This window comes from Tachyglossus aculeatus, chromosome 23 (assembly GCF_015852505.1).
Source record: "Tachyglossus aculeatus isolate mTacAcu1 chromosome 23, mTacAcu1.pri, whole genome shotgun sequence".
In the NCBI taxonomy this organism is placed as follows: Eukaryota; Metazoa; Chordata; class Mammalia; order Monotremata; family Tachyglossidae; genus Tachyglossus; species Tachyglossus aculeatus.
In genome coordinates this window covers 7,739,059-7,751,954 of record NC_052088.1, presented here as the reverse complement: position 1 = coordinate 7,751,954, position 12,896 = coordinate 7,739,059, and the positions used below count along the sequence as shown (strand labels likewise).

Sequence of the window (12,896 nt, the reverse complement as noted above, 5' to 3'; positions counted from 1 at the left end):
GGCGGGGCCTGTAGGGGGCGTTTCGCGCGCGGGGGCGTGTCCTGCAGGGGGCGTCCCGCGCGCTGGGGGCGTGTCCTGCAGAGGGCGCTCGCGCGCGGGGGGCGTGGCCGAACGGAGGGCGTGTCCCGCGGTCGGGGGCGTGTCCCGCAGGGGGGCGGAATCCGGAAGCAGCGAGCGGAGCGGAGGGGAGCGGACGGGCCCGGCGCCGGCCATGGCCGCCGGCTGACGACGCCCCCCGGCGGCGCGGCGCGGTGCGGCGCGGTTCGTCGCGGCCCGGCCCGTCCCGTCCCGTCCCGGCAGCATGCGGTCGGTGGTGGGCTTCCTGTCCCAGCGCTGCCTGCGGGGAGACCCCCTGCTCACCCAGGACTTCCAGCGCAGCCGCCTGCGGGGCTGCAGGAACCTCTACAAGAAGGACCTGCTCGGCCACTTCGGCTGCGTCAACGCCATCGAGTTCTCCAACAATGGGGGCCAGTGGCTGGTCTCAGGTAGGGGCCGCCGGCCTCCCTTTATTGGCCTCTGTCTAGTAGGAGGGATATTAAAAAAAAATAAAAAAAGGGAAGGCAAGGCAAGGCGGTAAGATGGTTGACAGGTTGGGGGGGTGGGGGCCGCCTGTGGTTTCCCCCGGCCGGGTGGGCCCGTGCGCAGCGGTTGGCGCAGTGCTGCGCGCCCGGGGGCCGGTTGGGGGGGGTGGGGGGGAGGGGGGTAGGCCGCGTCGGGGCCCGGGCCCCCTAGCGGCCGGCCGGGGGATGGCGGGGCCATGGCGGGCGGGCGGGCGGGCGGCCGCGCGCGTGCGCCGCGGGGGCAGGGGGGCGGGGGAGGGAGGGGAGCGCGCGTGCGCACCGCGGGGCCCCCGGGGGGCGGGGCCTGCGGGGGAGGACTTCCGGCCGCCCGCCCGCCTGTCAGTCATCCCGCCCGTCAATCATCCCGCCCGTCAATCATCCCGTCAGCGGGGGCGGGGGGGGGCTGAGGGGGGCGCTGAGGGGAGGGGGGGCTGCGTCAGTGTGTGTGTGTGTATGTGTGGCTGTGTGGCGCTGTGTGTGTCTGTGAGGGGCTGTGTGTGCGTCTGTGAGGCTCGCTGTGTGTCTGAGGCTGTGTGTGTCTGTGAGGCTGTTTGTGTGTGTGTCTGTGAGGCCCTGTCTGTGTGTGTCTGTGAGGCCCTGTGTGTGTCTGTCTGTGAGGCCCTGTGTGTGTGTGTGTCTGTGAGGCCCTGTGTGTGTGTGTGTGTGTGAGGCCCTGTGTGTGTGTGTGTGTCTGTGAGGCCCTGTGTGTGTGTGGGTCTGTGAGGCCCTGTGTGTGTGTGTGTGTCTGTGAGGCCCTGTGTGTGTGTGTCTGTGAGGCCCTGTGTGTGTGTGTGTGTCTGTGAGGCCCTGTGTGTGTGTGTCTGTGAGGCTCTGGGTGTGTGTCTGTGAGGCTCTGGGTGTGTGTCTGTGAGGCTCGCTGTGTGTCTGAGGCTCTGTGTGTTGTGAGGCTGTTTGTGTGTGTCTGTGAGGCCCTGTGTGTGTGTGTCTGTGAGGCCCTGTGTGTATGTGTCTGTGAGGCTCTGGGTGTGTGTCTGTGAGGCTCTGGGTGTGTGTCTGTGAGGCCCTGTGTGTATGTGTCCGTGAGGCCCTGGGTGTGTGTCTGAGGCTGTGTGTGTCTGTGAGGCTGTTTGTGTGTGTCTGTGAGGCCCTGTGTGTGTGTGTGTCTGTGAGGCCCTGTGTGTGTATGTGTCTGTGAGGCCCTGGGTGTGTGTCTGTGAGGCCCTGGGTGTGCGTCTGTGAGGCTCTGTGTGTGTGAGGCTCTGTGTGTGTCTGTGAGGTTGTGTGTCGTCTGTGAGGCTGTGTGTGTGTGTCTGAGGCTCTGTGTGTCAGTGAGGCTCTGTGTGTATCTGTTGCCGACTTGTACTTCCCAAGCGCCTAGTACAATGCTCTGCACACAGTAAGCGCTCAATAAACACGATTGAATGAATGAATGAATGTGAGGCTCTGTCCCCTTGAGGGTCGTTGTGTGTCTCTGTGAGGATGTGTGTGTCTGTGAGGTTGTGTGTCATCTGTGAGGCTCTGTGTGTGTCTGTGAGGCTGTGTGCTTGAGGCTCTGTGTGTGTCTGTGAGGCTCTGTGTTTGTGAGGCTGTGTGTGTGTGAGGCTCTGTGTGAGGCTGTGTCTGTGAGGCTCTGGGTGTGTGTCTGTGAGGCTGTGTCGGTGAGGCTCTGGGTGTGTCTGTGAGGCTGTGTGTGTGTGAGGCTCTGGGTGTGTCTGTGAGGCTCTGTGTGCGTCTGTGAGGCTGTGTGTCTGTGAGGCTCTGGGTGGGCCTGTGAGGCTGTGTGTCTTTGAGGCTGTGTGTCTGTGAGGCTCTGTGTGAGGCTGTGTCTGCGAGGCTGTGGGTGTGTGAGGCTCTGTGTGTGTCTGAGGCTGTGTGTGTCTGAGGCTCTGTGTATGTCTGTGAGGCTCTGTGTGTGTGTCTGTGAGGCTGTGTGTGTCTGTGAGGCTCTGGGTGGGTTTGTGAGGCTGTGTGTGTGTGTGTGTGTGTGTGTGTGTGTGTGTGTGTGTGCATGTGAGGCTGTGCTTGTATCTGTGTGTGTGAGCCTGTGTCTGTGTAATAATAATAATGATGGTATTTGTGAAGCACTTACTATGCACCAAGCACTTTTTTAAGCACTGGGGTAGATACAGTGTGATCAGGTTGTCCCACGTGGGACTCAGTCTCGATCCCCATTTTACAGATGAGGGAACTGAGGCACAGAGAAGTGAAGCAACTTGCCCAAGGTCACACAGGAGACAAGTGGCGGAGCAGGAATTAGAACCCATGACCTTCTGACTCCCATGTCCGTACTTTTTCCACTGAGCCACCCTGCTTCTCACGCTGTGTGTGAGGCTGTGTCTGTGTGGGAGTCTCTATGTGTGAGGCTGTATCTGAGTAATAATAATAATAAATGTTGGTATTTGTTAAGCACTTACTATGTGCCAAGCAGTGTTCTAGGCGCTGGGGAGGATACAAGGTCATCAAGGTTGTCCCACGTGGGGCTCACAGTCTTATCCTGGCTCTGCCAGTTGTCAGCTGTGTGACTTTGGGCGAGTCACTTTACTTCTCTGTGCCTCAGTTACCTCATCTGTAAAATGGGGATGAAGACTGTGAACCCCCCATGGGACAACCTGATCACCTTGTAACCTCCCCAGCGCTTAGAACAGTGCTTTGCACATAGTAAGCACTTAATAAATGCCATTATTATTATTATTATTATTATTATTGATCCCCATTTTGCACATGAGGAGACTGAGGCCCAGAGAAGTGAACTGACATGCCCCAGGTCACCCAGCAGACAAGTGACGGAGCCGGGATTAGAACTCAGGTCTTTCTCACTCCCGGGCCCGGGCTCTTGCCGCAAGGCCACGCTGCTTCTTTCCAGGCGCTTAGGTGGCAGACGAGTCCCGAAACGGCCGTTAAGGGGATTTAGGGTAGAGAGACCAGAAATTAGTCAGGGAGGGCCTCCTGGGGGAGGTGTGATTTCGGAAGGGTCATTAAGATGGGGAGAGCAGCGATCACCTAGACGTGAGCGGGGAGGGGGCTGGAGAGGTGGAATGGAGGCATAGCGAGTAGGTGAGCTCCAGGGGGGTGAAGAGTGCGAGCTGGGGTCCAGCGAGACAAGAGAGCGGATATTGGGCCGGAGTTTCTGCTCGAAGTCGAAGGAATCGGGCGACCGTTGCGGGTATGGGGGGAGCTGTGTGCAGTATGACATTTTAGAAAAATAATCCCTCTAGCCGAGTGAAGCGTGGACTAGAGAGAGGGAGGCTGGAGGCAGGGAGATCTAGAGAAGCAGCGTGGCTCAGCGGAAAGAGCCCGGGCTTCGGAGTCAGAGGTCATGAGTTCAAATCCCGGCTCCGCCAGTTGCCAGCTGGGTGACTTTGGGCAAGTCACTTCTCTTCTCTGGGCCTCAGTTACCTCATGTGTAAAATGGGGATTAAGACTGGGAGCCCCCCCGTGGGACAACCCGATCACCTTGTAACCTCCGCAGCGCTTAGAACAGTGCTTGGCACATAGTAAGCGCTTAATAAATGCCATTATTGTTATTATTATCGTCTATCTTTCTGTCAGTGGTATTTATTGAGCGCTTACTGTATGCAGAGCACTGTACTAAGCACTTGGGGGAGTACAGTATAACAGAGTTGGTGGACATCAGTGGTATTTATTGAGCGCTTACTGTGTGCAGAGCACTGTACTAAGCACTTGGGAGAGTACGATATAACAGAGTTGATGGACACATTTCCTGACCACCACAAGCTTACAGTCTAGAGGAGGTTCGCAGGCCTGCAATGGGCTGTCGCAGTAATAATAATAACAATGGCAGTTATTAAGCGCTTACTATGTGCAAAGCACTGTTCTAAGCGCTGGGGAGGTTACAAGGTGATCAGGTTGTCCCCCGGAACGGGGGGCTCACAGTCTTAATCCCCATTTTACAGATGAGGTAACTGAGGCCCAGAGAAGTGAAGTGACTTGCCCAAAGTCACACGGTTGACAACGGGCAGAGCCGGGATTTGAACTCATGACCTCTGACTCCAAAGCCCCTGCTCTTTCCACTGAGCCACGCTGCTTCTCTAAAAGCAAGGGCCTAGACCAGTGGAGTGAAGGGATGGATGGTTGGATGGAAGCTTCTTATGAGCAGCGAACAAACACGTCTACAACTCCACGGTATTGTAATCGTAGTAGGGACAATTATGCTATTTGCTAAACGTTTGCTACGCGTCAGTCACTGTTCTAAGCCCCGGGGAGCGTACAAAATAATCAAGTCACACGGTCCTCTCCCAAGCGCTTAGTGCAGGGCTCTGCACACAGTAAGCGCTCAATAAATGTCATTGATTCCAGGAATATTGCGGAGGAAGAATCAGTAGACTGTGGTGACAGGCTAAATAAGGTCATTATACTCTCCTAAGCACTTAGTATGCAGTCATTCAGTCGTGTTTATTGAGCGCCTACTGTGGGCACAGTCTTCTAGACCGTGAGCCCACTGTTGGGTAGGGACCATCTCTATATGTTGCCAACTTGTAATAATAATAATAATAATAATAATAATAATAATGTTGGCATTTGTTAAGCACTTACTATGTGCAAAGCACTGTTCTAAGCGCTGGGGGGGATACAGAGTGATCAGGTTGTCCCATGTGGGGTTCACAGTCTTAATCCCCATTTTACAGATGAGGTAACTGAGGCTCAGAGTAGTTAAGTGACTTGCCCAAGGTCACACAGCAGACATGTGGCGGAGTCGGAATTCGAACCCATGACCTCCGGCTCCAAAGCCCATGCTCTTTCCACTGAGCCACGCTGCTTCTCTGCTTCTTGGGAACTTGTACTTCCCAAGCGCTTAGCACAGTGCTCTGCACACAGCTCTCAATAAGATTGAATGCATGAATGGGCAGAGCGCTGTACTAAGCGCTTCGGAAAGTGCAATACAGCAATAAGCAGCGCCATTCCCCGCCCACAACGAGCTTACGGTCTAGAGGCGGGGAGACAGACATCAGTATAAATAAATGAAATGAGGGATGTGGACATAAGTGCTGTGGGGCTGGAAGCGGGGAAGAGCCAAGGGAGCAAGTTAGGGGGACGCAGAAGGGAGTGGGAGAGGAGGAAAAGTGGGGCTTAGTCTGGGAAGGCCTCCTGGAGGAGATGTGTGTGCCTTTAGTAGACCGTCTCTATATGTTGCCAACTTGTACTTCCCAAGCGCTTAGTACAGTGCTGTGCACACAGTAAGCGCTCAATAAATACCATTGATTGATTGATTTAGTAAGGCTCTGTAGCGGGCGGAGAGTGGCAAATGTTGTTTAGAGAGTCCGGAGGGAGTCAATGGATGCCTCGCCAACGGTGGGCACCTCCAGTGCTGTAGTTTCAACTCCCTTGGGGAGCCCCCTGACTTTACCTCGTTCTCGCCTGTCCCGCCATCGACCCCCGGCCCACGTCCTCCCCCGGGCCTGGAATGCCCTCCCTCTGCCCCTCCGCCAAGCTAGCTCTCTTCCTCCCTTCAAGGCCCTGCTGAGAGCTCACCTCCTCCAGGAGGCCTTCCCACACTGAGCCCCTTCCTTCCTCTCCCCCTCGTCCCCCTCTCCATCCCCCCCATCTTACCTCCTTCCCTTCCCCACAGCACCTGTATATATGTATATATTTGTACATATTTATTACTCTATTTATTTATTTATTTATTTATTTTACTTGTACATATCTATTCTATTTATTTTATTTTGTTAGTATGTTTGGTTTTGTTCTCTGTCTCCCCCTTTTAGACTGTGAGCCCACTGTTGGGTAGGGACTGTCTCTCTGTGTTGCCAACTTGTACTTCCCAAGCGCTTAGTACAGTGCTCTGCACACAGTAAGCGCTCAATAAATACGATTGATTTAGTAAGGCTTTGAAGCGGGTGGAGGGTGGCAGATGTTGTCTAGAGAGTCCGGAGGGAGTCAATGGATGCCTCGCCAACGGTGGGCACCTCCAGTGCTGTAGTTTCAACTCACTTGGGCAGCCCCCCGACTTGTTGCCCTTTATTCATCGCCCCCCTCCCAGCCCCACACCACTCGTGTCCATATCGGTCACTGATTTCTTTCTAGTAATGTCTGGCTCCCCTTCTAGACTGTAAGCTAGTTGTGAGCAGGGACTGTGTCCGTTATATTGCGATATTGTCCTCTCCCAAGCGCTTAGTACAGTGCTCTGCACACAGTAGTCACTGAGCAGGGAATGTGTCTGTTATATTGCGATATTGTCCTCTCCCAAACGCTTAGTACAGTGCTCTGCACACAGTAGTCACTCAGTAAATAGTATCGACTGACTAGCCGTGGGCTATAGACCGTAAGCTCCCTCTAGGCCCGTTGCAGAAGGAAGGAAGGGGTACATATTTATTACTCTATTTATTTATTTATTTATTTATTTATTTTACTTGTACATTTCTATCCTATTTATTTTATTTTGTTGGTATGTTTGGTTCTGTTCTCTGTCTCCCCCTTTTAGACTGTGAGCCCACTGTTGGGTAGGGACTGTCTCTCTGTGTTGCCAACTTGTACTTCCCAAGCGCTTAGTACGGTGCTCTGCACATAGTAAGCGCTCAATAAATACGATTGATTGATTGATTGTGTCTGTTATATGGGTCTGTTGTACTCTCCCATGTGCTTAGTACAGTACTGTGCATTCAGGAAGCGCTCAATAAATACAATTGACCGACTGGTTGTCGAATTAGAGGAGGAAGGGCATTCCAGGCCAGAGGTGGCACGTGGGCCAGGGGACGGCGGCCAGACAGGAGGCCCCGTGAGAAGGCTAGCTCCAGAGGAGCCAAGTGTGCGGGCTGGGAGGTAGGAGAAAAATCAAGGTGAGGTAGGAGGGGGGCAAGGTGACGGACTGCTTTAAAACCAATAGTGAGGAGCTTTTTTTTTAGTACAGTACTTTTAGTACTTAGTACAGTGCTCTGCACCCAGTAAGCGTTCAGTAAACACCATGGACCGAAAAAAAAGTACTGTCGAGGTGGGTATGAGTATTTAAATACTTAGGTGGCTCAGAAGGGTGGACGTGGCAGTGGGGAAGTGCCGAATTGGCACTGGGGTGATTAGAAATTGATCAGGGAAGGCCTCAGTCAATCAATCAATGGTGTTTATTGAGTTTATAGAGGAGATGTGATTTCACAAGGGCTTTGAAGATGGGGAGAGCAGGTGGTCCGTTGACTGTCTTCTAGACTGTGAGCCCGCGGTTGGGTAGGGACCGTCTCTAGGTGTTGCCAATTTGTACTTCCCAAGCGCTTAGTCCGGTGCTCTGCACACAGTAAGCGCTCAATAAATACGATTGAATGAATGAATGACTGACTGTCCCCCCCTCGGCTCCTCCATCCCGTCTCCCCCTCGTCCGGTCAGCACAGGGCGGGACCCGCTTGGGACAGAAGCGGCCGGCGGGCCACGTGCGGAGGAAAAACTCACTGCCACCTTGTCCCACGGCTGCCGAGAGAAACCGTCCTTCATCTTGGACTTCCGACCCGGTCTCTGACCTGCTCGTTGGTTCATTCAGTCGTATTTATTGAGCGCTTGCTGTGGGCAGAGCACTGGACTAAGCGCTTGGAAAGTACAAGTCGGCGAGTTGGTGGTCGGGGCCCGGCCTTTAATCAATCAATCAATCAATCAATCAATCGTATTTATTGAGCGCTTACTATGTGCAGAGCACTGTACTAAGCGCCTGGGAAGTACAAATTGGCATCACATAGAGACAGTCCCTACCCAACAGTGGGCTCACAGTCTAAAAGGGGGAGACAGAGAACAGAAGCAAACATACCAACAAAATAAAATAAGTAGGATAGAAATGTACAAGTAAAATAAATAAATAAATAAATAAATAGAGTAATTAATCATGCCCTGAAAGCGGATGTCAGGATTTGGTAAAGGCTAGGAGGCCGCAATTAGCACAGGCGATTTGTTGGAACGGTTTAAGCGCTTACCGGCCGTTGAGCCGACGAAAGGCAAGTCCGCTGCCCTCCTTTCCCCATCCGCAGTTTAGTGAAGCCCTCTTTTTTATCCGTTGCCGTCGTATTCTCTCGGGGGGCGTTCATCTTGAACCTCGGGAATATTCAGAGACAATAAGGAAACAGAGGTCACGGGTTCAAATCCCAGCTCCGCCAGTTGTCAGCTGTGTGACTTTGGGAAAGTCACTTCATCATCATCAATCGTATTTATTGAGCACTTACTGTGTGCAGAGCACTGTACTGAGTGCTTGAAGTACTAAGCACTTCACTTCTCTGGGCCTCAGTTACCTCATCTGTAAAATGGGGATTAAGACTGTGAGCTCCCCGTGGGACAACCTGATCACCTTGTAACCTCCCCAGCGCTTAGAACAGTGCTTTGCACATAGTAAGTGCTTTTAATAAATGCCATCATTATTATTATTATTATTATTTTCTGCTACGGGCCCAGAATCCTCGGGGACGCGGAATGGTACAGAGAACGTCCGAGGACACGGTTCGGAGTGGAGAATTATTTGGGGATTGGGAAAAATCTGGGCCTGGGGAATCGATCAATCTTATTTATTGGTAGCTCACTGTGTGTGTTAAGCGCTTGGGAGAGCTCAGTATAACAGAGGTGGTAGACATATTCCCTGCCCACGAGGAGCTTACGGTCTAGAGGGGGAGGCAGACATTAATAGAAATAAATACATTACTCACATGGACTCATCTGGGCTCCTACTCCCTGCCCACGAGGAGCTCACGGTCTAGAGGGGGAGACAGACATTAATAGAAATAAATACATTACTCATATGGACTCATCTGGGCTCCTACTCCCTGCCCACGAGGAGCTTACGGTCTAGAGGGGGAGACAGACATTAATAGAAATAAATACATTACTCATATGGACTCATCTGGGCTCCTACTCCCTGCCCACGAGGAGCTTACGGTCTAGAGGGGGAGACAGACATTAATAGAAATAAATACATTACTCATATGGACTCATCTGGGCTCCTACTCCCTGCCCACGAGGAGCTTACGGTCTAGAGGAGGAGACAGACATTAATAGAAATAAATGCATTACTCATATGGACTCATCTGGGCTCCTACTCCCTGCCCGCGAGGAGCTTACGGTCTAGAGGGGGAGACAGACATTAATAGAAATAAATACGTTGCTCATATGGACTCATGTGGGCTCCTACTCCCTGCCCACGAGGAGCTTACGGTCTAGAGGGGGAGACAGACATTAATAGAAATAAATGCATTACTCATATGGACTCATCTGGGCTCCTACTCCCTGCCCGCGAGGAGCTTACGGTCTAGAGGGGGAGACAGACATTAATAGAAATAAATACGTTGCTCATATGGACTCATGTGGGCTCCTACTCCCTGCCCACGAGGAGCTTACGGTCTAGAGGGGGAGACAGACATTAATAGAAATAAATGCATTACTCATATGGACTCATCTGGGCTCCTACTCCCTGCCCGCGAGGAGCTTACGGTCTAGAGGGGGAGACAGACATTAATAGAAATAAATACGTTGCTCATATGGACTCATGTGGGCTCCTACTCCCTGCCCACGAGGAGCTTACGGTCTAGAGGGGGAGACAGACATTAATAGAAATAAATACATTACTCATATGGACTCATCTGGACTCCTACTCCCTGCCCATGAGGAGTTTACAGTCCAGCGGGGGAAAAAGACATTAAGAGAAATAAATACACTACTCACGTGAACTTTGAGTTTGAGTTCTTTTTTTTTTTGAGGTTGAGGGACAGGCGAGTAGGAAGCAACAAACTGACCCGTGGGTCTGGGACTTGTACGAGGTTAAATTCGGCTTCTTTTGGGGGGAGCGCTGCTGAACGATGGGTGTGTGTGACGATACACCAGATCAATTTATATTTGATGGTGTGAGCCTTCTGACAGGGAGGAAAAATTCAGCGTACTGCAGGGAAATGGTAACTTCGGTTTCAAGTCGTGTTGGTGTGACCTTGAAAGTTTTTGATCCCACCTCTGGACCTGAGAGAATATCTGTACTTATTTATATTAATGTCCGTCTCCCTCCCCCAACCTAGACCGTTAGCTCCTTGTGGCAGGGAATGTGTCTGTTTATTGTTGCAATGAACTCTCCCAAGCACTTAGTACAGTGCTGTGCACACAGTAAGCGCTCAATAAATACGATTGTTGAATGAGTGAATGATGTTGAATAGGAGTCCTTTAGTCTCTGAAAGTGCTCTCTCTTCAGGGCGTAACCACCTTTATTTCTTTTTCTAAATGGCATGTGTTAAGCGCTTATTATGTCCCAGGCACTGTACTAAGTGCTGTCTCTTCAGGGCATATCCACCTTTATTTCTTTTTCTAAATGGCATCTGTTAAGCGCTTATTATGTCCCAGGCACTGTACTAAGCGCTGTCCCTTCAGGGCGTAACCACCTTTACTTCTTTTTCTAAATGGCATCTGTTAAGCGCTTATTATGTCCCAGGCACTGTACTAAGTGCTGTCCCTTCAGGGCGTAACCACCTTTATTTCTTTTTCTAAATGGCATGTGTTAAGCGCTTATTATGTCCCAGGCACTGTACTGAGCGCTGTCTCTTCAGGGCGTAACCACCTTTATTTCTTTTTCTAAATGGCATCTGTTAAGCGCTTATGTCCCAGGCACTGTACTAAGCGCTGTCTCTTCAGGGCGTATCCACCTTTATTTCTTTTTCTAAATGGCATCTGTTAAGCGCTTATTATGTCCCAGGCACTGTACTAAGCCCCCTTTTAGACTGTGAGCCCACTGTTGGGTAGGGACTGTCTCTATGTGTTGCCAATTTGTACTTCCCAAGCGCTTAGTACAGTGCTCTGCACATAGTAAGCGCTCAATAAATACGATTGATTGATTGATTGATTGACTGTACTAAGCGCTGTCTCTTCAGGGAGTAACCACCTTTCTTTCTTTTTCTAAATGGCATCTGTTAAGCGCTTATTATGTCCCAGGCACTGTACTAAGCGCTGGGGTAGATACAAGCCAGTCAGATTGGACACAGACCCTGTCCCACATGGGGCTCGCAGTCTTAATCCCCATTTTCCAGCTGAGGGAACCGAGGCTCAGAGAGGTGAACCGAGGCTCAGAGAGGTGAACCGAGGCTCAGAGAGGTGAAGCGACTTGCCCAAGGTCACCCAGAGGACAAATGGCGGAGCCGGGATTAGAACCCAGGTTCATTCGTTTGCCCGGTCGTATTTATTGAGCGCTTACTGTGTGCCAAGCCCAGGCTCTTCTGATTCTCAGGCCTGTTGTCTATCTATCAATCAATCAATCGTATTTATTGAGCGCTTACTGATGGAGAGCCTTGAAGCCTTGGCTATCCGCTAGGCCACGCCGTTTCTCGTGCTGCCTCAAAATAACCCAGCTCCCGCTTCACCGGGGCTTCAAGTCAATCAATCAATCAATCAATCGTATTTATTGAGCGCTTACTATGTGCAGAGCACTGTACTAAGCGCTTGGGAAGTACAAATTGGCATCACATAGAGACAGTCCCTACCCAACAGTGGGCTCACAGTCTAAAAGGGGGAGACAGAGAACAGAACCAAACATACCAACAAAATAAAATAAGTAGGATAAGTCTCTCCATCTTACATATTGTCTCTTCCCTCGCTCCTCCCCAAGGCGACCTTCTCCCCGACCTTCATCCTTGGCGCCCGCTCGGCTCTCCTCGCCCAGCTCCCTTCCTCCAACAGCGCGACTCAGTGGAAGGAGCCCGGGCTCGGGAGTCAGAGGTCGTGGGTTCTAATCCCGGCCCCGCCACTTGTCTGCTGTGTGACCTTGGGCAAGGTACTTCACTTCTCAGCGCCTCAGTTGGCTCATCTGTAAAATGGGGATGAAGACTGAGCCCCACGTGGGACAACCGGATGACCTCGTATCTACCCAGCGTTCAGAACAGTGCTTGACACTGAATTGGTCTTTTAGACTGTGAGCCCACTGTTGGGTAGGGACTGTCTCTATATGTTGCCAATTTGTACTTCCCAAGCGCTTAGTACAGTGCTCTGCACATAGTAAGCGCTTAACAAATACCACTGTTATTATCATCTTCCAGACCCCAGTTCTCTCCTTCTTTAAAACCCTCCGGAAATCCCACCTCCCCCAGGAAACTTGGACCAATTCATCATCATCAATCGTATTTATTGAGCACTTACTATGTGCAGAGCACTGTACTAAGCGCTTGGGAAGTACAAATTGGCAACATATATAGTCCCTACCCAACAGTGGGCTCACAGTCTAAAAGACCAATCCGCACCCAATTGATTCTCAGTTCATTCATTCATTCATTCAATCGTATTTATTGAGCGCTTACTGTGTGCAGAGCACTTTACTAAGCGCTTGGGAAGTTAATTGAGACACAGCGTGGCCTAGTGAATAGAGAACATACCTGGGAGTCGGAAGAACCTGGGTTCTAATCCCGGCTCCGCCACTTGTCTGCCGCGTGG

The 12,896-nt window shown here is 51.6% G+C and overlaps 1 protein-coding gene across 3 annotated transcripts in view; it reads left to right on the top strand.

The window, feature by feature from the left end:
• Positions 1 to 293: 293 nt before the first annotated feature.
• Positions 294 to 12,896, top strand: part of DCAF5 (DDB1 and CUL4 associated factor 5) — a 119,640-nt gene continuing 107,037 nt past the window's right edge. For 2 of the 3 annotated variants that reach the window (XM_038765508.1, XM_038765506.1), the window contains exon 1: positions 295 to 485. In XM_038765508.1, coding sequence (XP_038621436.1) covers positions 302 to 485 — 184 coding nt within the window. In that variant the 5' untranslated portion in view covers positions 295 to 301. Of the gene's footprint in view, positions 486 to 12,896 lie in introns of all 3 variants that reach the window. The other variant, XM_038765507.1, reaches the window with a different exon arrangement.